A 24504-nucleotide genomic window follows, 5' to 3' on the forward strand; every position below is an offset into this window, starting at 1 on the left:
TTGTGGCACATTAATTGCTGTTTGAATAGTATGATTAGCTAAGTTAGGCTACTGGTGACTATTACTGCAGTGTGTTCACAACAATGCTTGAAACAAATATATCTGCCGCCTAATGTGTCCATTTTAAAAAAGACTGTTCATTTAAATATAAAAATTAACTCACATGTTGTTTTAATGTTGCATGACTCACTCTGTAGAAGATACTTTAAAATCTTAGTAATAGGATAAAATATGTGTCAGAAGTAAATGTGCATTTATAATAATAAAAACACTGATGGGGCTGTGAAGGCTGGTAAAAGCTGGTATATATATAAAAAGATTAAAGAAAGCATGACACAGGATGCTCACACCGATTTTATTAAGACACAGATACATTTGTAGTGGTTCGTTTCAGGCTTTGTATACAAATTGTACTAGTCTCTCTCCAATGACAAATAGGTAGTCTAATCAAAGCAAACTATTAAAAATAAAGCCCCACAAATGAATTTATAAAAAGCGAAATACACCAAACAGTAAAAACTATAGGTAAGATAGGTTAACTTAGCTTATTGATTGATTTTATGTGTGCCTGTAATCAATCAAGCAAAACATGAAAGACAATTGATCATATTACACAAACTATCCATTGTTTTGGCACTGTTGCAGTTAATGCTAATTAATGCTTAACACTGACGCTTTGTTACCTGTTCAAAATAATCTATTAACTCAAATAGAGATTTGACGAGCGTGCACTGATATTTTCAGATCCATTCGTTTGCACGTTGTTTCAAGGACACGCCCACAATAAGGGAACTAATGAATATTCATGTAAACTCCACCCACGGGAACAGTTTTTCAAAAGGAACCGAATATTACACAACACCGGTAAGCTGCGCTCCACCTAGCTGCTAGTTTAGTGACCATTAGTGCTAACAACCATTCACACATGGACTTTTAACTGTGTTTCAAAGGTGTAGTTAGTAGCTGTCAACCCTCCCGTCTTACCGGGGTTCTCACGTATTTGAGCTCTTTTCCTGCTGTCTTCCCGTTTTAGTATTTTCCTGTAAAACATCCCGTTCCCTTTCATAGGTCACTTCGATGCTGCGGTGACGTCACCACGTATGGGAACACCTTCGGTGTGACGAATGTCTGAAGCCCTATACCATCCCGCCAATCTTATTGGCCAAATAGCGCGTGGCACCGCCCAGCATGCGTAAGCATATATATACCTGGTGCCGCGCGCCATTTACCTCAGATTTCATTCCTTCAGTACGAAGCGAATCTTCTGTGCCCTATTATCTCGCGTTCTCAGCGATCATCTACGAGCAGTATACTCCTCTCCGCGGACGCGATGAGTCAACGAAAGGTAGGAGCCGTATGATGGGTTATCACGAGGAGGCACTTATGAGAGGTTCATTGCAGTCTCTCTACAGGTTCTGTCCTTGATAGCCTATGGCTACAGTAAAATATGCATACACTTCCCCTGTGCACTAACGCCAATAGGAAGTATCCGCGCTCTGGAGTGTATTTCTTAAGTCGCCTCGCGTCTAACCCCCACCGTTTCGCTTCTGCGGTCGCCGAGGCCCCGCACGAGGTGTTGGTTAGGGGCGATATGTGCGGCTTGACTATGAATACAGTGATGCACTGGAGTTCCATGTGCTCGCTCTCCCCCACTCGAGCGCGTTAATCAACAGTTTTGCTCTTCAAATGGTGGATTACAGCTCACACAGCCGCCGCGTTTTCGCTAGCGGCTTGGCCCGATGTTATCTTGTTGGATTGAATCCTGCCGTGGATACGCTTCAGGATTATATACAACAAAACGCAGCGAGTTTGACGCACACGCTTTTCTTCATGTTAATATGCCAGGGACTATGCCCTTCACTGAGAGTGCTGTTAGACTGCTAATGCACATCTACCCTCTCACTGCAGTCCCCATACTCTAACTTTGACTGTCTCGCAGCAAAGACACCTCGAGCGTCATTGAACTGAGCTCTCATTCGCGCGCCCCCCTCAGACACTCTGCATAATCCAGCCTTCAGAGTTTGAGGGACGGCGCGGAGGCTGGCAAAGATGGCCAGCGTATGACGGTTCACACAGCCGCCGCGTTCTCGCTAGCGGCGTGGCCCGATGTTTATCTTGTTGGATTATATCCTGCCGTGGATACGCTTCAGGATTATACACAACGAAACGCAGCGAGTTTGATGCATGCGTTTTCCTGCATTTTCTCTAACATTGACTGTCTCGCAGCAAAGGCACCTCGAGCGTCATTGAACTGAGCTCTCATTCGCGCGCCCCCCTCGACGGCAGAAAAAAAAAAACACGGCAGATTACGACCCATTCTGGATTTACACCATCTGAATCTTGCACTCAGGCTGAGGAAATTCAAGATTTTAATGATCATCAGGAAGTTCCTCAGATTCGCTTTAGAGAGCAAAGCGTATCAGTACTTCTCAAAGTGCATGGATGGATCTCTGGCCCCGTTGCGGCCCCAGGGCGTTCGTGTTTGAACTATTTTAGGCGATTGGCTGGTGTTTAGCGCAATCGCAGACTCAAGCACACTCTCATGGGGTTCTTGTGCTTAATCATTTAACAGCCTGGGCTTACGTATGGAATGGTTCACCCCGTTGTCTCCGCATCGGACGATTCCGGTGACACGGCGATGTGTGATGTCGCTAAAACTATGTATGTCAACCGAATTCTCCTGACCGGAGTCCGGCTGGAAATTTGCGCTTCCCGAGAGACTGTCACGACGGATGCGTCTTTGACCGACTGGGGAGCTGTTTGTCAAGGGAGTTGGCACATAAACAGGTTGGAATTACTGGCTGTTTTTCTGGCTCTCCAGTATTTCTCAAATCTGCTGATCGGCCGTCATGTGCTGCTCAGATCAGACAACACAGCGGTTGTGTCATACCTGAATCATCAGAGAGGATTATGCTCTCGCCCCCTGTGCAGGCTGGCGAAACATGTTCTTTGATTTCAGAACTAAATTCTATCGATCCGAGCTGTTCATGTCCCCGGACGTTGGACTTTGGAGCAAATTTGCTATCCAGGCAGACTCTGGAGCAAGCGGAGTGGGGATTGCACCCCCAAACGGTGAGTCTCCTATGGCAGATTTTCGGGGAAGCGAAGTGGAATTGTTTGCGTCAAACACGACTACGCATTACCCGCTTTGGTTCTCCCTATGCCCTCCAGCACCCCTGAGCTTGGATGCATTAGCCCACAACTGGCCCAGGACCAGTTTGTATGCGTTTTTCACACAGCCGCCGCGTTCTCGCTAGCGGCGTGGCCCGATGTTTATCTTGTTGGATTATATCCTGCCGTGGATACGCTTCAGGATTATACACAACGAAACGCAGCGAGTTTGATGCATGCGTTTTCCTTCATGTTCTCTAACATTGACTGTCTCGCAGCAAAGGCACCTCGAGCGTCATTGAACTGAGCTCTCATTCGCGCGCCCCCTCAGACACTCTGCACAATCCAGCCTTCAGAGTTTGAGGGACGGCGCGGAGGCTGGCAAAGATGGCCAGTGTATGACGGCTCACACAGCTGCCGCGTTCTCGCTAGCAGCGTGGCCCAATGTTTATCTTGTTGGATTAAATCCTGCCGTGGATACGCTTCAGGATTATACACAACGAAACGCAGCGAGTTTGATGCTTGCGTTTTCCTTAAGGCTTGCCAGGGACTGTGCCCTCCACCAGAGAGTGCTGTTGGATTGCTATGCACATCTAACCCTCTCACTGCAGTCCCCACATTCTACATTGTTTGCCTCGCAGCAAACGGTGCTTCGAGCAGCATTGGATTGAGCTGTAATGCCAAACGTTCCCTCAGACACTCTGCGCAATCCAGCTTTCAGAATTCGAGAAGCAATTCAAGGGTCCTGCACAGACGACCCATTTATGACGGCTAGCACAGCCGCCGTTTTTCGCTAGCGGCAAAGCCCGATGTTCAATCTGTTGGCCTAATTCCTGCCGTGGACACGTTTCAGGATTATACACAACGAGACGCAACGGCTCTTATACATACACTTCCCCTGTGCACGAACGCCACAAGCTTTTCGTGCCCGGACATTTTAACATGTATGACAGCGTTGCAGGAAGCGGAAATTTTGAGACCGCTAGTATGGTCTCGGGCCGTGTGTGAACGCTTGCCCGACATTTCTCTATGGGTGTTACGCACGATTTGTCACGGATACACCATTCAGTTTCAATAAGGCCCGCCTCCTTCCCGCAGAATTCTTTCCACGGTGGTGAAGCCGATGGAAATAGCGGTGCTGCGACAGGAGATGTCAACTCTGCTGAGCAAAGGGGCTATAGAGGAAGTACACCCCTCTCAGATGGAGGCGGGGGTTTTTTACAGCCGTCATTTTGTGGTAAAAAAAAAAAAAAAACGGCAGATTACGACCCATTCGGGATTTACACCATCTGAATCTTGCACTCAGGCTGAGGAAATTCAAGATTTTAATGATCATCAGGAGACTCAGGAAGTTCCTCAGATTCGCTTTAGAGAGCAAAGCGTATCAGTACTTCTCAAAGTGCATGGATGGATCTCTGGCCCCGTTGCGGCACCAGGGCGTTCGTGTTTGAACTATTTTAGGCAATTAGCTGGTGTTTAGCGCAATCGCAGACTCAAGCACACTCTCATGGGGTTCTTGTGCTGAATCATTTAACAGCCTGGGCTTACGTATGGAATGTTTCACCCCGTTGTCTCCGCATCGGACGATTCCGGTGACACGGCGATGTGTGATGTCGCTAAAACTATGTATGTCAACCGAATTCTCCTGACCGGAGTCCGGCTGGGGATTTGCGCTTCCCGAGAGACTGTCACGACGGATGCGTCTTTGACCGACTGGGGAGCTGTTTGTCAAGGGAGTTGGCACATAAACAGGTTGGAATTACTGGCTGTTTTTCTGGCTCTCCAGTATTTCTCAAATCTGCTGATCGGCCGTCATGTGCTGCTCAGATCAGACAACACAGCGGTTGTGTCATACCTGAATCATCAGAGAGGATTATTCTCTCGCCCCCTGTGCAGGCTGGCGCAACATGTTCTTTGATTTCAGAACTAAATTCTATCGATCCGAGCTGTTCATGTCCCCGGACGTTGGACTTTGGAGCGAATTTGCTATCCAGGCAGACTCTGGAGCAAGCGGAGTGGGGATTGCACCCCCAAACGGTGAGTCTCCTATGGCAGATTTTCGGGGAAGCGAAGTGGAATTGTTTGCGTCAAACACGACTACGCATTACCCGCTTTGGTTCTCCCTATGCCCTCCAGCACCCCTGAGCTTGGATGCATTAGCCCACAACTGGCCCAGGACCAGTTTGTATGCGTTTTTCCCCAATCTGTCTGATTTCGGCGGTATTATGCAGAATACGGGTGGACAGGGTGGAACAGCTGCTGCTGGTGGCTCCGCGGTGGCACACACACAGCCGTGGTTTGTGGATCTGATCAATCTGTTAGCGGGCTCTCCATGGGAGATTCCCCTCAGACAGGATTTATTATCACAAGCACAGGGACTGATTTGGCACCCGAGGCCAGATCTATGGAATCTGTGGGCGTGGCCTCTGAGCGGAGTGAGTTCATATGTCCCGGTCTTTCTGCTGAAACTACCGAGACTATACTGAATTCTAGAGCAGCTTCTACGAGACGCTTATATGCTTTCAAGTGGAAACTGTTTACGGCCTGGTGTGAAACTCATAATATGGATCCAGTTTACTCTCCAGTGGCGTCAGTACTGGAGTTCCTTCAGGAACGTTTTTCGGATGAAGTGACACCAGCTACCCTAAGGTTTACGTGGCAGCTATTCAGCTTACCACGAATATATAAATGGTGCCTCAGTGGGCCGTCATCCACTGTTTCTCGTTCATACAGGGTGCGCGACGGCTGAGGCCTTTGCGCCCCGTGCAGGTTCCTTCATGGTTTTTCCATTGTGTTGCATGGTTTATCAGGGCATCTGTTGAGCCCTTGGAATTTGTTCCGGATAAATCCTGACTTTTATAGCACAGATTCTGTGGAAGTGTTGTTGCGACCAAGGCCTAATTATGTCCCTAGGTCGCATCTATCCCTTTCGCTTTCAGCAGGTGGTCCTGGAGGCTTTTTCTCCTGCTGCGGCGGAGTCTGGGGATCTAAGTCTTTGCCCTGTGAGAGCGTTAAAGACTTATGTGGATCGTACTGCCCCATGGCGTTAGTCTGACCAGCTGTTTGTCTGTTTTGGACATAAGAATAAGGCCATGCAGTTACGAAACAGCGCATGCCCCATTGGCTGGTGGAGGCTATTTCCTTGGCCTATGAGGCGCGCGGGCTCGCTTCGCCCTTAGGAGTATGTAACCTTGGTTCCCTGAATAGGGAACGAGATGCTACGGTTCTGGCCGTGCCATACCTTGATAGCTTTCTTCTTCTTCTTCGTCATGAAATCTGAGGTAAATGGCGCGCGGCACCAGGTATATATATATGCTTACGCATTCTGGGCGGTGCCACGTGCTATTTGGCCAATAAGATTGGCGGGATGGTATAGGGCTTCAGACATTCGTCACACAGAAGGTGTTCCCATACGTGGTGACGTCACCGCAGCATCTCGTTCCCTATTCAGGGAACCAAGGTTACATACGTAACCGAGATGTTAGCCCTTCAATCGGACCTGTCAAGTCTCTGTGTTGTTGTCCTGTTGCTACTCCTTGCCCTTCCAGCGAACAGATGTTTTCAAAGCATCATTTTGCTTACTTGAAAGCAACCTTAGCGTGATGTTGGGCTTTTTAAGATAGTGTGGTTGTTGTGAGAGCACGACTTCACGCCAATCTGTAATTAAAGTCACATTAGACCTAACTTCATAAATCGCTTAACGTTAGTTAATGCAGCAGTTTTGTAGTACGGATTTTTGCTGTCAGCAGAGGGATAGCAAAAAAAAGATGAATGTTGAAATTTTCTCGTTTTTTGGATGAGTATTTTAGCCTCCAAGCAGGAAAGCTGTGTAAAGTTAATCCATTCTCATTTTATTATCCCCACGGCGATTATGTGTTGCGCTATTACACCCCACAATACAGCAACGGTTTACCATGGTTGAAATAGATTTTTAATTAATCAAATTAAGACACACGGATGAGAGGGAGTATAAACACTGCGCAGTAGTCCGAGTAGCAGCAAAGGAGGCCATCAACGTGGCGGCCACGCCAAGTAATGACGTCACGACGCACAAAAAATGTTGGAACAAACTGTTTTGGGAGGCTATACACACTAATTTTATATAAATATACACACTAAATATATATATATTGGTAATGGTGACTTTTTCTTCTTCATTTGACCTGGTTCACTTTTAAACAAAATGTTACTGATGACCTCCCATTAACGAAACACTTATGTTATGAGATATTTTATGACACAAATGTGATTTTTTCTTCCCTCTAATCTCTTGCTTTTTTTAAACCTCATTTTGGTCCGTTTTTAAGCGGTCGGTTAAATTGTTTAACGTTAAACGTAGACAACATGATTGGAATGTGGAAATAAAATCACAAAACTCCACCAAAGTGACTGCGTTCCTCATTAATATTAATTTAAGCGGTGTTTGCGCTATTTAATATTCATGAGTATTCAGGAGCTGGCGTCGCGACGAGGTGGCCGAGTGGTTAAGGCGATGGACTGCTAATCCATTGTGCTCTGCACGCGTGGGTTCGAATCCCATCCTCGTCGATCACATTTTGGCTGTAAATAGTTACTGTTGCTATGGTTATTGTCTGAGACCGTTGGCTGTTCGCTTCTCGATCAAAGAATAATGAAGTGATACACAAAGAATCGCGACAGATGATAGAAACACTGATCTAGAGAACATTATATATAATGTTAATGGCATTATATATAATACATGGTTATATGTACAGTATGAACAGCATAAGTGTAAGAACCATGGAAATTAATACAGATGGGTTCGTGGGCAACAGTTTTTAAAATGTATAGTCTATGCAAAATGAGTAGTGCAATCATTTTTTTTTAGAAAGTTAACTGTGCTTTGTACAGTAGTTTAAAAACTTAATGTACAGTCTGTGCAAAATAGGTTTTAATAGAATTATTAAAACTCTTTAAAAAAAACATTGTTTTTATTACCTTTATGGCACACACAAACTAATTATTAGTTTTCTTTTTTTATTATTATCGAATTTTATTATTATTGAATTATTATCTTCTCTATAATGAAGAAAAACACACTGCAACTTCTGAACAGAAACAGAAGCAATGTTTATTGAATGTTCCAGAATAACTTCATGATGTCAGGATGGTGAGCTGATCACAGAAGTCCATCTGTCACGAGTTTAGTCCAGCTGGAGGAGAGGAGAGAGGACAGTTAGGATTGTTTTATGATGCATCAGTAAGTCAGTCAAATGCAAACTTTATATTATTCATATGAGCTTCCATGAAAAGCATGCATGCCTTTAACTCAAACACACTTGACAATCATGAACACTTGCCTTGACGAAGCCGATATCTTTAGCGTACTGTCTGAAGCACTGGCGGCACATGTTGAGTCCGTACTTACGGATCAGACCGTGTCTGTTTGAGCAAACCCGGCTGGAAAAAAATAAGACAACAGGTAAAAAAAAAAATGAATTTACATTCATTTCCTAAATGACAGCATGCATAAAAAAAAAGCACTTGAAGAGACGAATGCAAAACAAATTTAGGCGTTGATTAAATACTACATCATTCACTATTAACTAGCACCTCTTATGAGCCTTGTGGTTACTATTAGAAATGCATCAAAATAATTAACGAAACCAATTTTATGTAATATCAGTTGATTTGATAATCTGCAATCAACCTTGCATATTAAACTCAACTTTAAACGAAGATATTTGGCTAAAAGACGTCAAGAAGCTTACATTTAAAGAGACAGTACACCCCAAAATGAAAATTGTGTCATTTACTTTAGTTTCTGATCACTATTGAAACTTAAGTCATTTGGGACCAGAAACTGTTTATCCATAATCTTCAAAATATATTTTAGGTTCATTAGAAGAAAGGAATGCATAAACTGCGCAAAAATAAGAAATTAGGTATTCTGAATTTGTTTTCTATGATACATCTCTGAACAAAATGAATCAAGATGCATTCACCTGACAAGTAATTTTTTTTTTGTTTATTAACTTAAGCAAAAATGTCTGCCAATGCGAACAAGAAAAATCTTAATTTAAAACCTAAACTAGATTTATCGTGCCCTATTGGCAGATATTTTTCCGAGATTTAATTTAACAATACATAACAGCTCAAGTCTTTTTACTTGTTTATCTTTCTTGATTTCTAGAATTTAGATATTTATATAAGAAAACAAGGAACATTTTCAGAAAATCGGTTTTGTTTTGTTGCAGTGCAGGTTAGAAACACGAGGCTTGAGTAAATGGTAGGATTTGTTTTTTTTTTAAAGTGAACTTTTAAAGCCCTTTAATGACACGGAAAACATTAGCAGCTAATAATGTGCAAAAACTAAAAGCATTGTTCAACCAAAAATGAAAACTCGGTCCCTCACGTAGTTCCGAATCGTTAAGATATTTCGTTTTTTTTTTTTTTTAAGCAAAAATCTCTAAACACGTGTTCCGATGAAGGAAGGCCTTGAGGGTTAGTAATAAATGAGTTTATATTTAAGGTTTAAAAGGTTAATAATCGCCGCCGCCATATTGGCGCGTCTTCATCAGCACGTGCTTCATGATCAATCAGACGCTTTTAATAAACACACGACGCTCAGAGACGCGCGCGAACACAAACCCTTCAGATTAAACACTCGACTGAAGCAGAACTGACCAGGATCGGGATCCCTGGCCGTATTTTCTCGGGTGACTCCAGTAGAGCTGCTGATGGCCCATCTCGTCTCTCTCGATCGGGATGAAGGAAAGGAAGAGGCGCTCCTGCGCAGGCGCAGAAAAACACGCGAGACTTCCGCCGCGCGCTTCCTGCGTCACCAGTGACGACAGCGCCGCCAAGTGGCAGCCATGCAGATAAATTACTTTTTACTTTAATGTATTTTTGTCTATTTCTACAAATATACCTGTGCTACTGATGACTGATTTTGTGCTGCAGGGACACACATGTAGCTAAAGTTGCTGAATTAAAACCCGATTTCATTTTCTGTTGGATTTCAAGTTATTGAATGACTCCAAACTGCTTCATTGCTGAAGAAAATTATAGTTTACCTAGAAGGTCAATTTCTGAATGTATTTTGATGCTGAGCGTTTTATTTTATTTTGTATATGTTATGTATATATATAATATTTTGGTTGTGTTTTTATATATTTTTGAAATGAATATAAAATACAAATATTAAAACATATATTTTATAAAAGCATTTACAAATACATTCACCTATGTCACATTTAAAGAAAACCCTATTTGTTGTGTAAACATAGCATTTAGTCTACACTGTATTCTCTTGCCCTGAAATACATTTATAGTATTTTATGGCATTTTATTTTTCAGTTTCAAAAGTATATTGAGCTTCACTGTTCATAACATTGTAACCATATATTTAAAATATATATTTCCAAAATAAATAGATCATTTCCATAACGTTCGGTTATAATAACAGGCTATAACCACAGTTTTCATAACCCAATAAAACCAAACAAATGGTTGAGATGACAATCAACACACAAAAAGCGTCGCATTTTTCAACAATTGAATTGTTCAATTGCTTTGTTGCATGCATTGCATGAACTTTTTTTATTCTTAAGCATAAAACGCGAATATATTGTGTGAAATGTGACATCACGCGGGTCCTGAGTCCTGACAGCTGAGGGCCCCAGAGGTTTACTGATACTGTAGAGCCTGAGCAGTAGCTATGCCACGCGTTTTCAGTTAAAATGCGCTTTTATGTGGACATGACAGCCGTCATACAAGCGTGCATCTGCGGTGAGGCTTTGATTCTCTTTGCGTGTCTGTGTTTAGTGTGGATCTGCAAGCGGTAGCTCTTCAATTATTCCGCTTTAAGAATCGATAGCAGCAAAGCTAACGAGTGACAGTTATTCACAGCGATACACACATCGGTATGCATTCGCGTGCATCGATTATCTTACATTTAAAACGAGTAATATCAACAAAAAACCGCTTGTGTTGAATGCAATGGCATGTTTTTGGCTTTAATGCTTGTTTTTGCGCGCGCCGCTGCTCGCTTTAGCATGCAGCTGCAATGAATGCATTCGTGCTGGCTTCATACTTCTTTATTTTTTTTAACTTTACCCTGTGCATATTGTGCAGTCAAACGCTTTCTCGCTTTTATGAAGCTCTAGAATTGCATTGCAGTCATGCAAATATTGTGTAAACTTGGTCGCGTTTCCCGCATATTGTATTCATAGCATGCATGCTCATAAAATACGAATGCATTAACCTGCTAAAAGCACACAGATCACGACATGCATGTAGAAATGAAGGTGTGTTTGTTATGCTGATTCACTGGAGATTGTGGTAAATAAGTGAAATATATGCAGTACTACAGTAGTCTTGATAGATGTTTGGATAATCTGTACAGTAATGCATTTATTTAAGCAGAATATTATTACATTTGGAAGCAGCACTCATAATATGCATCATTAATCAAGGTTTCACTTGTACTTTCATTAATGCATGTGAGTTTTTAGGTTTTTTTTTACCCATTTGAGAAGTTCAAAATAATTTTATATTTTGCTTGTAGTTGTTTTTATAATTGATCTTTATTGTGAAATATTTGAAACACAGTTCAGACTTCACATTGACAGAAAAACAATGGTGCAAACTAGACATACAAAGTATATTGATGTAAAACACCACTTTTAAGAATCTGTTTACATGTGTAAATTCACGTAATAATATGACTTAATATTTGGAAGCTACAGCAAACCGTTTCATTGTATTGGAAACATTATTTTTGTATTTTATTATTATCTGTACTATCTATTCTAGTCTACTAAGTAGTGGCTCTTCAGGTTAAATCCACAGAGACTAGTAATTAGGTCTGGACCCCTGTGGGTTTATACTTTAGTTGAATCCAGGGCCACAATTGTTATATTAATACTGTTTTAATACTATTACTCCCATGTTTCTTAGGGCACTTGGTAGAGAAAGATTTGATGTGCACAATGCAATAGATCACAGAGTGTGTTGTGCATTTGAAATACAATCAGCTTTAATACTTGAGCCATGCATTTTACTTTTTGGAAAGCTTTAAAAATATTTCAAAGCTGCGATCTAGCAGTGATCTAACAATTGGCCACATTAAGAGGTTTCACCTTTTGTTAAAATGGATATAATGCATATAATCCCATGCATTTGGATTACAGTTTTACCATAAACAAACTAAACTCAATTTGATGCATATTTGACAATCATAAATAAATGGGTCAGATTTCTGTAACGTGTTTTAAATACAATGTGACCAGGTTTATATATTTATCCTCAATAAATCGGCATTGTTTCAAAACCGAAAATTGGTTGTTCCACAGCTAACCATATTTCAATGCTTTTGATTTTGTTACTGCATAAATGTAAATTATTTTTATTTATTTTTGCAGTGAACAAATTTATGCTGATTCTAAGCCATTTGAATACATGCATTTTAAAAACAGAATTAAATACATTTAAATAGATGCAAAAAAACAAACACCTTTTAATAATAGAATATAGTTAACAATAAACAGGATAAATCTGACCTGTTTCTTTTATGTAGGACTGACAAAAATTCAAAATCAACAAAAGCGCAATGCTATGTAAGTGCTATAACAATATAACAACAAACAACGTAATCCAAACATAAAGAAATTTCATATGCAATTAAAATACATAAATCATCAGTTTAGGCCTAAATATTTTTTGGGTGTTTGTTACTAGAATTCCATTGTTTACAATAAACATTAATATTTTTTTTGTAAGGTGAATTCAGAGTCATTTGCAAATGCACGTGCTAATTAAAATCACCCTTTCCATTCGTTTTCCACAGGTTTTAAAAGGCGACTCCATTGCCTCTAAGAAAAATGCCTTACGGGAAACACCGTCGTTCGATTACATCCCAGAATTAGAGGACCAAGACTAAGCTGCATTTTCTATGATAACGTTTTGTACCCAATCAGACTTTTTTTTGCATTGCAAACCTGCCGTCCTCGTCTCCCGAATCTTGTCTCCAAACGTCCCGCGAGGCGACTGCCTATCATGAGATTCCGAATTTACAAGCGAAAGGTGGTAATCCTGACTCTAGTGGTTGTCATCTGCGGATTCGCCGTCTGGAATAGCGGGAAACCGAAGAAGGCGAGCGCCGCCGTGTTTCCCAAAGAGGCGGAAACGGGGAAACGGAGTAGCATTGGTGGTCAAGAACAAATACACGTCACGATCCCAGTAACACGTAAAACTATCAACGAAACACTTCCGGAGAAACAACAACCAGTTGCCAAATCTGAAGCGGACAACACAACTCTGGTGTACAGAGGAATCGTCTTTCAACTCAACTTCGACCAGACGCTAAGAAACGAGGAGAAGTTTCGTTCCATGCGCCATAAGGACGAACTAGTCGTCGTCGTCCAAGTTCACAACCGTCCCGAATACCTACGCCTCTTGGTGGACAGCTTAAGGAAATCGAAAGGAATCGAGAACATCTTGCTGATATTCAGCCACGACTTCTGGTCGCCAGAAATCAACCAGATAGTCGCGTCCGTCGACTTCTGCTTGGTCCTTCAGATATTCTTCCCCTTCAGCATCCAACTCTATCCTCAAGAGTTCCCCGGGAACGACCACAAAGATTGCCCTCGAGACATTCCCAAGAAAGATGCCTTAACCCTAGGCTGCTTAAACGCAGAGTACCCAGACTCCTTCGGACACTATCGGGAAGCCAAGTTCTCGCAGACCAAACACCATTGGTGGTGGAAGCTGCACTTCGTTTGGGATCGAGTCCGAGTCTTGAAAGAGCACCAAGGACTCTTATTGCTAATCGAGGAGGACCACTACCTCGCTCCCGACTTCTACCATCTACTAAAACACATGGTGTCCCTCAAGAAAGAGCAGTGTCCCGACTGTGACATCTTGTCTCTAGGAAGCTACGGACACGTCGGCTACTCCAGCAAAGCCAATAAAGTAGAAGTGAAGGTATGGAAGTCCACCGAGCATAACATGGGAATGGCGCTGGACAGAGATACTTACCAGAAACTCCTCAGATGCACCGATGCCTTCTGCACCTACGACGACTATAACTGGGATTGGTCATTGCAGCACCTTACCGTGACCTGTTTGCCCTCGTTCCTGAAGGTCATGGTCTGCGAAGCGCCGCGCATCTTCCACGCCGGAGACTGCGGCATGCACCACAAGCAGTCGGCTTGCATGCCATCCAGCCAGAAGACGAAGATCGAGAACATCCTCCATAGCAGCAAGAAACAGTTATTCCCCAAACAGCTGCTCATTACAAAGAGACTCCCAGCTTCCGGAGCCAAAGGAGTGGCTCCGCACGTCAAAAACGGAGGTTGGGGAGACATCAGGGACCACGAACTCTGCAAGAGCTACCTTCGATTGCAATGACTTTGTATTGTTTTTGCATCCTCTAATGAAAGCCTTCAAGAGTTCTTTACGTACTATTTCTTGCTATTGCCTGTTTTATTTGAGATATTCCAAATAAAAAAAGTATGTGACGTTTGGATTTGGTGGTTATGAGCATCATTGAAGTATTGTCAATGGAAACAAGTGTTACCGTTGTCATATTATCTATTATTAAACCGCATTTCTGTGCCATGTCGAAGACGACGTTTGTATGTATGATCTGCAAAAGCATGAACTTTCTTATGATTATGTGTATATGTGTGTGTGTGTGTCTACAGACAGTGCACTTTTGATCATAATTTCAGCTTCTGTTTAAGGATATGCTAAAACGACTGGGCTATTTTTGATATGCAGATGAACTTTTTTCTATTTGCTTGAATGTACAGTAACTGACCGTTTTCCAGGTGTAAGGTTCTGCTTCATATTGAACGTATTCCAGTATTCTAATGGTTTTGAAGCTTTTGCAAGATATTAAAATTGCATTGACTATCTCGCAGTTCTCATTAGCCCCTCATTGAGGCTTCGTCCCATTTACACAAGCTTGCGTATCTCAACAGATCTAACAAAGTGTGGGAAAATAAAGCCTTTGGAGCTAGTTTGTGATGTTTTAGGAGAACTAGTATAGTGAATGTAATCATGGTTGTTAGCATTAACTAAAAATATTTTTTGATGATGCTTTCAGCTGCCAATAAGAGTGCTCCATTTAACACATTTACCATGTTTGAATGACCATGCAAAAACATCCAGTAGTTTTCTTCTGATCCTGCTTGTTTTACGTGAATTGCAACGCAGTTGCATGTGGAAAAGATCGCTTCTGAGATTTATATGCGACTCGATTCCTCGATCCACAGATTTTATTGTCCCTTTGGTCAATATCTGATATGAGCGCTTTTTAGATTCATGCATACATGGGTTCTTACCACAATCTTTTCATCAAATAATTCAAAGAACTCCACTGAAATGCATCCTTTTTAATCATTAAATGCTTGTGTAGCATTGGTGATAAAATGCATTACAACACAGAACTGCACCAATAGACATTGTGTGAGCAACTTTAATGCAACAATTTGGGTTTTCCAGTCAAAAATGATCTCCTTTTAAAGATTACTTGTAAATCTCTCATAGTCAGCAAATCCTAGATGCAATATTATATCAACTTGCTTTCTTTCCTCTCTGGGTCAAAATGACCAGAACACAACACAAGGCTTAAATACTGCAAGTATGTTACCAACAGATCTGTTTATAAATACCCTGAAGTTTTTCCAATTACAAATGTTGTGCAGATATTAAATCCTTCAGCACGGTTTGACCTTTAAGAATCATGACAAGATTAATTACTCTGAAATCAATAAAACGGGGATTAAAGAGAGTCACTTGCTGCGTCCCTGAATGATTCAACCGTCCGAACGAATCAACTGAATGAATGATTCAGTGATAAAATCAGCAGACGAAAATGATGCCATTATAAGGATAAAAAGACTCACTTTAAGGAGTCAAATGTCAACTCATATTAGAAATGATCATTTTTAATCAGAATTGTTGATTATTGATCAGCTCCTAGGTTTTTTAATTATGAGGATAAGTGTTCCTGCCTGAAATTATACGCTAAAAATTTTACTAAATCCACCAGCAGATCACGGCAAGTCAGTGATTTTATCACTGTTTTGTTCATTCAATTGATTCATTCGGACAGCTGAATCATTCAGGAACGAAGCAAGTGACTCTCTTTATGAACTGATGGAAATCCGTCATGGCGTGAATCGTGAAACAGATGCGTGTGTCTCAGAGAAGTTTACATGGTATTTTCTCCATCTTGCTTCTGTATAATAGTAATAAGCGATGCTTTGTTTACAGCTGCAAACCGAGAAAATGCTGCATGACTGCTGTTCCATAAGCGCCACCTACTGTCTGAATCAAAATTTGCATCTAATCTGCTGTTTTTGTTTCATGCAGATGTTTTATGTAGCATAATTTCACAAAGCTCTGTTTTTGCTTGAAATGATGCAATATAATTTAGATAAAAAACTTCTCATGCCGCACGTATCTAGAATCTTTGTTTGGATCGTGATTAAAATGCAGTTGTTGCTGTTCATTTAAATGAAAAGAGCACAAGCCTTTGTGTTATTTGATTTGTTTTCAAATTAGTTTTGTTATTTGACATATCTCAGCTTTACAAAGAAATGTGCAGCATTTTGTATCAGAAATAATAAAAGCGTTTATAAGGATTTATTTCATTTAGAATTCGTCTTAAAAAGAATTAAATATTAAATTTGGAGTTGAGTGAATCATTACATCCCTCATCAGGATATAAAGTGGCATTATATAACATAAAACACTTCAGAATGGTTTTAATGTTGTGTTCGGGTCATTTTGACCCAGAGAGGATGTTCTTGTTCCTGAAAACGCTGGTCAGTGTTTAACTTCCCAAAAAAGTATCATTTTTTCTCACCTTGTTACAGGTGTTTCTAGTCAAAAATGACCTGCCTAGTTATGCTAAATTATTACCAAAAAAACTTGGAACTGATTGATCTGATTCAAGCTCATCCACTTTTTGAGCGAAAAACCCATTATTTTGTGGATAATATTGGCAATTTCATTCAAAAACTAGTTGATAAAAGGATTAAATCAAAGATTTACAAACAATTTTTAACACCGAATTAGCTAAAGGATGAATTATCTGCACAGCACAAGGGTTAAATTAGTAAGTTTATTAATAAACCATACACACACACACACAAAAAAAAAACATCTGATAATGAAACACAAGCCAAAAATATGCTTAAGATCATTTTAATTTTATATATATATATATATATAAATGCCTCTGTATTAGTAATACAACTGTTTTCTATTTTGTGTAATTATTATTTAAATCCATCATAAATCCGTAATTTACAAATTATTTACACATTGTTCAATAACCCGTTTCATTCGAAACAATATTAAAATAAATGCTCACAAGTTCTCTTTATGCTTTTACAGCATTTCCTGTACGACTCCAAACATTTGTAAAGCCATTTTCTTCTAATTATTTAGTGCAAACGATTTTTCACTCGTGAACAGAAGTATAAATGAAACGCATCAGCTTTTGTTCCAATGCAATTCTGAGAAAAACAGAGTTTCCACAATCAGTGCAAAACACCTGGACAGTCTGATCGTTCAGAGCTCAGAAATACAGCGATTTCATGAAAGAGGAAGGAATGGACTGCGATTCTGTGAACGATATGGTGGTTATAAAACACATAACGAACCGAGAGGGAACAAAACTAATTACTGAAAACACAGAACATCAGTCTGACTCTCAAAACCTGCTGAGATCATCATATTTCACCCCAAATGACCACTGCTTTTCATTATTTTCATTACAATTACACACATTCTGAATAGCTTATGTGAAAAACATTGTATATCCAGTACAGTATTGAAAACCATCCGGTTTGGACGGAATTATTTAGCTTTTAATGAAACTCGGCATACTTTAAATACTATTAAGGTACTTACCGTTGTACTTCACTGTATATTGCATCACAGTAACAAGAATTAGGCTGAAAGTGTGTTTAATTGTCATAAAAATAATGCATAAGATCTTAACGGTCCTAGAAATAGGCTTCATTTTGTTTATGCAAAATATTTTAGGGTGAAATATGATCTTGACAGGCTTCGGCGTGAATAATGAATGTGTGTTTATCAGCTAAAACATGATATAATGCGTCTGAAGGTCCAGTGGGAGCAGCTATACGACCGTCCCGCTGGGAGAGCCGTCTTGGTTTTGGGATGACGACAGACCCTAAAAGAGACAACAACAAACAAAAAAAAAAAAAAAAAAAAAGAGGAAAAAGTGAGTTTTTAAAAAATAAATTAATACTTTTATTCAGCAGTGATGCATTAAATTGATCAAAAGTGACAGTAAAGACATTTATAATGTTTCGATTTCAAATAAACACTGTTCTTTTGAACTTTCTATTCATCTGAAAAATAAAATGCATCACTGTTTCCACAAATATATACTGATATCAACATTGATAATAATTAGAAATGTTTATTCTGATTTCTAAAGATCACGTGACACTGAAGACTGGAGGAATGATGCTGAAAATACAGCGGAGCATCACAGAAATAAATTGCATATTAATATAGATTCACACAGAAAACAGCTGTTTAACATTATAATAATATTTCACAATTTTTACTGTATTTTGATCATATAAATGCAGGCTCTGTGAGCAGAAGAGACTCTTTCAAAAGCATTTTTAAAATTTTACCCACCCCAAACTTTCAAATGAATAGACAAATACAGTCTTTTTAAATCTGTGTTCCCAGAAGACAGTGCAAAAGCATCAGCACTAGCAATCAAATAATTGCTTTTCCTAGCTGTTGTGTCCCAAACCCTTTGGTTCAGTGATTAGATGTTTGTTTGGCAAGAACAAAACTTGGCACCATGACCACAATGTTAACAGTCGCCTCAAAACTTTAATAAAACACAAATGCACACTAAAAAGTGAGTTTCAACCAGTGATGCTCTATTTAATGCTGTAAACTGAAGCATATGGTAAAAAGCTTCAGTCTTTGGCTCAGGGGACATCTTAATGCTGGATGTGTTTCATCTTTTGTCTTCTCCAGATGTTCACTGATGGACTGGAGTGCTGTGGATTATTCTGATATTTTTATCAGACTCTCATTCTGACGGCACCCATTCACTGCAGAGCATCCGTTGATGAGACACTGATGCAATGCTGCATTTCTTTAAAAAAATCATCTACATCTCAAATGGAACACATCGCACTAGGTATGTAATTATTCACTCAACTCACGATTTGATTCACAATTTATTTTTATTTTTTTAACAGTGAGATTTAGGACAAATAATAAAATAAATGTATCCTTTATTGCTTTGACAAAATGCTGCATGTGTCTTTGTGAAACTGAAATATACTAATACAAATATAGCACTTGCATATTATTGCTCTTTTGTAGGTTTTGATTGCTTCTATCCTCTGCTAAATGACAAAATGTAAATGTAAATAAAACTAAATTAAAATTTTAAAACAAGCCCCAAATCAAAAAAATATTGTCTGTGCTCTTTCCATTTAAAATGAGAGGAAAACACTGCATTTGAATCACGATCCAAACAAAGATGCAGCATTCATGCAACATGAGCAGTTTATAACCTAAATTAGATTTTATAATATCGAAATTTGACGCAAAACAAAATGGTTTGACATTGTACCATATAGTTTTGTGAAACTACACATAAAAAATATATTTATGAAACAGAAACAGCAGACGAGCTGAATGAGACGCAGATTCACTCTCTGCCAGCAGGTGGAGATTAAAGCATTTCCCTGGTTACCGCTGCAAACAAAGCACTTGTGAACACTGCAGCAGGTGGAGCCTAAAGCGTTTCCTTGGTTACCGCTGCAAACAAAGCACTTGTGAACACTGCAGCAGGTGGAGATTAAAGCGTTTCCTTGGTTACCGCTGCAAACAAAGCACTTGTGAACACTGCAGCAGGTGGAGCCTAAAGCGTTTCCTTGGTTACCACTGCAAACAAAGCACTTGTGAACACTGCAGCAGGTGGAGCCTAAAGCGTTTCCCTGGTTACCTCTGTAAACAAAGCACTTGTGAACACTGCAGCAGGTGGAGATTAAAGCGTTTCCTTGGTTACCGCTGCAAACAAAGCACTTGTGAACACTGCAGCAGGTGGAGATTAAAGCTTTTCCCTGGTTACCGCTGTAAACAAAGCACTTGTGAACACTGCAGCAGGTGGAGCCTAAAGCGTTTCCCTGGTTACCTCTGTAAACAAAGCACTTGTGAACACTGCAGCAGGTGGAGATTAAAGCGTTTCCTTGGTTACCGCTGCAAACAAAGCACTTGTGAACACTGCAGCAGGTGGAGATTAAAGCGTTTCCCTGGTTACCGCTGTAAACAAAGCACTTGTGAACACTGCAGCAGGTGGAGCCTAAAGCGTCTCCCTGGTTACCGCTGTAAACAAAGCACTTGTGAACACTGCAGCAGGTGGAGCCTAAAGCGTCTCCCTGGTTACCGCTGTAAACAAAGCAGTGCCGCACTGTGAACTTTAATAAGCTTTACATACATAGGCAAGAAGAAAAGAAAAAAAATACCATCTAAGCTTTTCTAAAGACTTTTCCCTTCACACATGCATTCATATAAACTCCTACCCCTAAATGAATTGTGATTTGTTCAGCATCTCAACCGATTTGAATCGTCACATATTTAAATAGATTTTCAACTGGCTCGTGGTTAATTGTCACATCCCTACATCACACACTAAACTCAACCCAGAAGTCGCTACTCACCACTTTTCCAGGCCGTGCCCACGTGCAAACGAATCCCTCCTGGCAGGCAGTGACCAAACAGTCCTCGAGGAAAATCAACACTGTGAGTCTCTCGTGGGCGATTTTCTTACAAACCAGCGGCTCCAGAAGCGGGATTTCCTCCATGCGCGGACACGAAGTCATTCCCGGCATCTTCGCGACATCCGTTTTAGCCGCTCGTGCACCAATGATCTGGTGGACCTTGTCGCTGCTCTTGTTGCTGATGAAGCTTATGCTGTGATTGCGTTTGTGCTCCTTTTCCTGATTCCGCTCCTTGCGCACTTCGTGCAAAGCTAACGTCGCGAATTTGCTAACCCCTGTCACGATCAAAGCACTGTCTACGATGCTGGCTGGTTTGTTGCTGTTTGGGCTGGTGCCTGTCGAGTGCTGCAAACTATTTGAGTGCGGTAACGAAGAGTTCGCGCTATTGTTTCCATTAGCGCCGGTTTCCCCGCTCATTGCATTCGTTAGAGTCCTTGTTCTGGATAACGGAAACAAAACATCTTCTGTAAGATCCCATAAGCATAGCTGAGTGTCCTGACCGACCGATCCAAACCGATAAGTCACGCTACCATTCGTAGAATTTTGTTTGGATAGTCCAGATTGAGCGCTATTCGCCCGTTCGCGATTTCCGTTGAATTGCGCATCGTCATGGAAGTCTTCGTCGCTTCCGCTAAACTCCGCCTGCGCTTTGCAATCCTGAACGCTAGTGATGCAATGATCGAATGCAACAACGCTCACCCACGATTTGTGGCCTCGTCCGCGAGCGACGACCCTGGCGTCCGAAAACGACCAGACCGTAACAAGATCGTCTTCCCCGCCTGTTACGATGAATCGTCCGTCGGGGCTCCAGCAAACACACAGGAGCCCACCGAAGTAGCTTTTCATTGTGCCTCGCAGCTCTGTCGCGTCAAAGCTGAAGACGCGAAGGAATCCATCCTGACTGACGCAGGCCAGAAACTTTCCGTCAGGTGAAAAAGCAAATTCGTTAACCGCGCCTTCGCCCACCGTCCAGCGGTGGAGAGGATTGCGGGCTGATTTGCTCTTGCTGGTGTGAACGGCGTAGCTCTCGCCCTGCTTCAGGAGCTGGTAATGCGGCGGAGTCGTTCCACAGGTGTGCTCCACATTGTACAGGTACAAACATCCGCTGCTGTGAGCCACCAGGAACAGGTGCTCTGAACCCGGGACCCACTTTAAACACGTCACCGCTGTCTTATCAATTAGTCTCTGTTAGAACAGAAACAAAAAAGAGAGAGACAGAATTACAAAAGATGCAAAAAAGGTCCAAAAATAGATTCAAATGTTGTTGCAAACTAAACATAAACAATAAATAAAAATCTTAATAGTCCTAAAATATATTACATTTTCTTAATATAAAATATTATTTATCTATTCATTTTACTTAATACTGTTTTTTTTTAAATATATATATTACAAAGATCAAATTTTGCATTTTAACATAAAGGCCATTAATCACATTATAATTATTATTATTTTTTTTTTTTACTGTGACTTAATGGTCATAAAATGTATTTAATTCTTTGATGTAAAATATAATTTATTTTATTTATTCATTATTTAATATCTCAAATTTTATGTGTATTTTGTTTTAGAATTTATGCAAAGACGAAACAATTTAACAAAATAAGATAAAAGTCTTAAATCACAATTTTTTTAAACACTCTTTATGTGAAGCTAAAACCACTGACTTCTCAACAAGTTAAATCTGTTGTTGCAAAAAATAAAATAATGTTCCTAAAATAGATTTCTTGATGTAAAATATAATTCATTTATTTAAAAAAAAAAACAAAAAAAAACATTTAATTCTATCAGAAAGACAACAAAATGTATCTTCCTTAACATAAAATCCTCAAAACATGAAAAAACATGATGATCTGATCTAGTCCCGATCACTGACTTAAAAAGTAGGTTAAAACGGTTTAGGTTTAATCTCAAATAAAGAAGTTGCTAGAATGGAGTTCAGGACTCACGTCTTCATTAAAAAGTTTGCTGGTTTCCTTTTTGATGGGGTCAATGAGCTGTACTTGCCCTGCAGAGAAACCCACCAGCAGCGAGACGCTCTCCGCTGTGGCGGTCAGAGCATTGGAGTCGTGACACATGGGAAGCGTTCCCTTATACATCCGCTTGTCTACGGGTTTGCTCAAGTCAGTGGCCTGGTGACATCAGAAATAAGCAGCAATTATATATATTCACATGCATGACGTTAGGCTACAGAATGTATGATTTAGCAATTAAAGATCTCAGGTCTCACTGACAAATTAATACACACACACATGATCTGTATCTGAATCAGTTAATGCACAATATATTCTGGGCTGCACTTGTATGCATTTAAAATTATTTGCATATGATGCTGTAAACACAATTTATGGAATAATATTATTCAGGACCCATTGCAACATCATGCAACAGGTTACCCACCCAAAACCTGATGCATTCGCTTAAATCTGCCTGTAACAGGACAGAGTGCATTCTAGGATTTAAGATGCACTTTAGGCTACATGTTAATGGTATCATAAACAGAATAATGCAACAGGTAACCCACCCCAAAACTCATGCATAACTATGGATCTGGGCAAAAATCTGTGAATGTGCATTTAATTATAAGATGCATTAGTATATAAACTACACTTTTTAAATGTATTTACATATAACCATTACACATAAGCCCTAATGCATATGATTCTGTAAACCTAAATTATTGAATTATTTAATTTGTGACCCGTTGAAACAGGTTACCCTGTGCAAAAAAAGAAAAGAAAAAAATAAGCAAACATATTCTAAGTTTTTGAGTTTTAAACGTGTGTTTATATAATTACCACATAATGCAAATGTTTGCAACAGAATGCAAGCCCCGTACATCATGCATAACTTTACATCTGTTCCAAAACAATGACTACAAACTATGTTCTGGATTGCATCTGTATTTAAACATCATGCAACAGGTTTACCGCTTTAACGCGTACATAACTCTGGATCTGCAGGAGGTTTGGATTGCATTTACATTTAAACTAGAGTTGTAAACATTATATACACACAGTGCGCAGTCTAACACTCTTCCTGACCAATGCACACTTATTTTTGCACATGCATCTGTCAGTTTTATTGGCATAAACTAATTTAAAGCGGACGAAAGAGTCCCAGCAGCTGTCACCAAGCCGTTACCTTTCTGACGCCTTTATAAATGTAAAAGTAAAGCTCCCGGCCCACATTGAAACAGATTCTCTCGCCGTTACCGGACTGATCGTTCACGTTCACGAACGAGACTTTCACCGGGTTCGAGCCCTGCGAGTTGAAGGGCACGCGGTTCGGTCGGCTGTACTCGGAGTTCGGCAGGAGTTTATAGACGCCCTCCCGTGTGCTGAACTGAGTTTTAATTTCGTTCGCCTCCTTTCCGCCTCCATCCGCCGCCATCTTCCACATTAGTATTCATTCCGCCTCGTGCACGAGCATGCGCGCGCCCCTCCTCCTCTGCGCGGGACTGACAGCGCTGCGCGTTCACGCGACTTAGTTGAGAAGATAAATCATGGTTTTGAAAATTTGGCAAAAAAATATACAGCAAAGTATATATATATATGTGTGTGTGTGTGTGTTTTAAATATTTTCTTAATTTAAATATATATATTTGGCCAGATTTGTTTGTTTA

The 24504-nt window shown here is 40.4% G+C and overlaps 3 protein-coding genes and 1 non-coding gene across 6 annotated transcripts; 2 read left to right on the forward strand and 2 right to left on the reverse strand.

Moving 5' to 3' along the window:
• The first annotated feature begins 7577 nt into the window (after positions 1-7577).
• trnas-gcu (transfer RNA serine (anticodon GCU)) lies at positions 7578-7659 on the forward strand. Its single transcript has one exon. It is a non-coding gene; the product is annotated as a tRNA-Ser (tRNA).
• A 519-nt stretch (positions 7660-8178) lies between these two features.
• On the reverse strand, positions 8179-9919 carry LOC132107176 (small ribosomal subunit protein uS14). The gene is made up of 3 exons (XM_059513417.1): positions 9760-9919; positions 8433-8532; positions 8179-8285 (listed from the first exon to the last, which is right to left on the reverse strand). Exons 1-3 carry the CDS (start codon positions 9819-9821, stop codon positions 8277-8279), a joined length of 171 nt encoding a protein of 56 aa, XP_059369400.1. The 5' UTR covers positions 9822-9919; the 3' UTR covers positions 8179-8276.
• A 788-nt stretch (positions 9920-10707) lies between these two features.
• On the forward strand, positions 10708-14701 carry LOC132106370 (alpha-1,6-mannosyl-glycoprotein 2-beta-N-acetylglucosaminyltransferase-like). 3 transcript variants are annotated; one of them, XM_059511987.1, is made up of 2 exons: positions 10708-10863; positions 12923-14701. In XM_059511987.1, exon 2 carries the CDS (start codon positions 13132-13134, stop codon positions 14482-14484), a length of 1353 nt encoding a protein of 450 aa, XP_059367970.1. In that variant the 5' UTR covers positions 10708-10863; positions 12923-13131; the 3' UTR covers positions 14485-14701. The 3 variants fall into 3 exon arrangements, with proteins under 3 accessions (XP_059367970.1, XP_059367972.1, XP_059367971.1); XM_059511989.1 differs by having other exon boundaries at positions 10724-10863; positions 12933-14701; XM_059511988.1 differs by lacking the exon at positions 10708-10863 and adding an exon at positions 10868-10997.
• A 2575-nt stretch (positions 14702-17276) lies between these two features.
• On the reverse strand, positions 17277-24323 carry LOC132106371 (WD repeat-containing protein 20-like). The gene is made up of 4 exons (XM_059511990.1): positions 24024-24323; positions 22829-23011; positions 20820-22064; positions 17277-18289 (listed from the first exon to the last, which is right to left on the reverse strand). Exons 1-4 carry the CDS (start codon positions 24279-24281, stop codon positions 18236-18238), a joined length of 1740 nt encoding a protein of 579 aa, XP_059367973.1. The 5' UTR covers positions 24282-24323; the 3' UTR covers positions 17277-18235.
• Positions 24324-24504: the final 181 nt, after the last annotated feature.

Source organism: Carassius carassius, chromosome 27, assembly GCF_963082965.1.
Source record: "Carassius carassius chromosome 27, fCarCar2.1, whole genome shotgun sequence".
Classification (NCBI taxonomy): domain Eukaryota; kingdom Metazoa; phylum Chordata; class Actinopteri; order Cypriniformes; family Cyprinidae; genus Carassius; species Carassius carassius.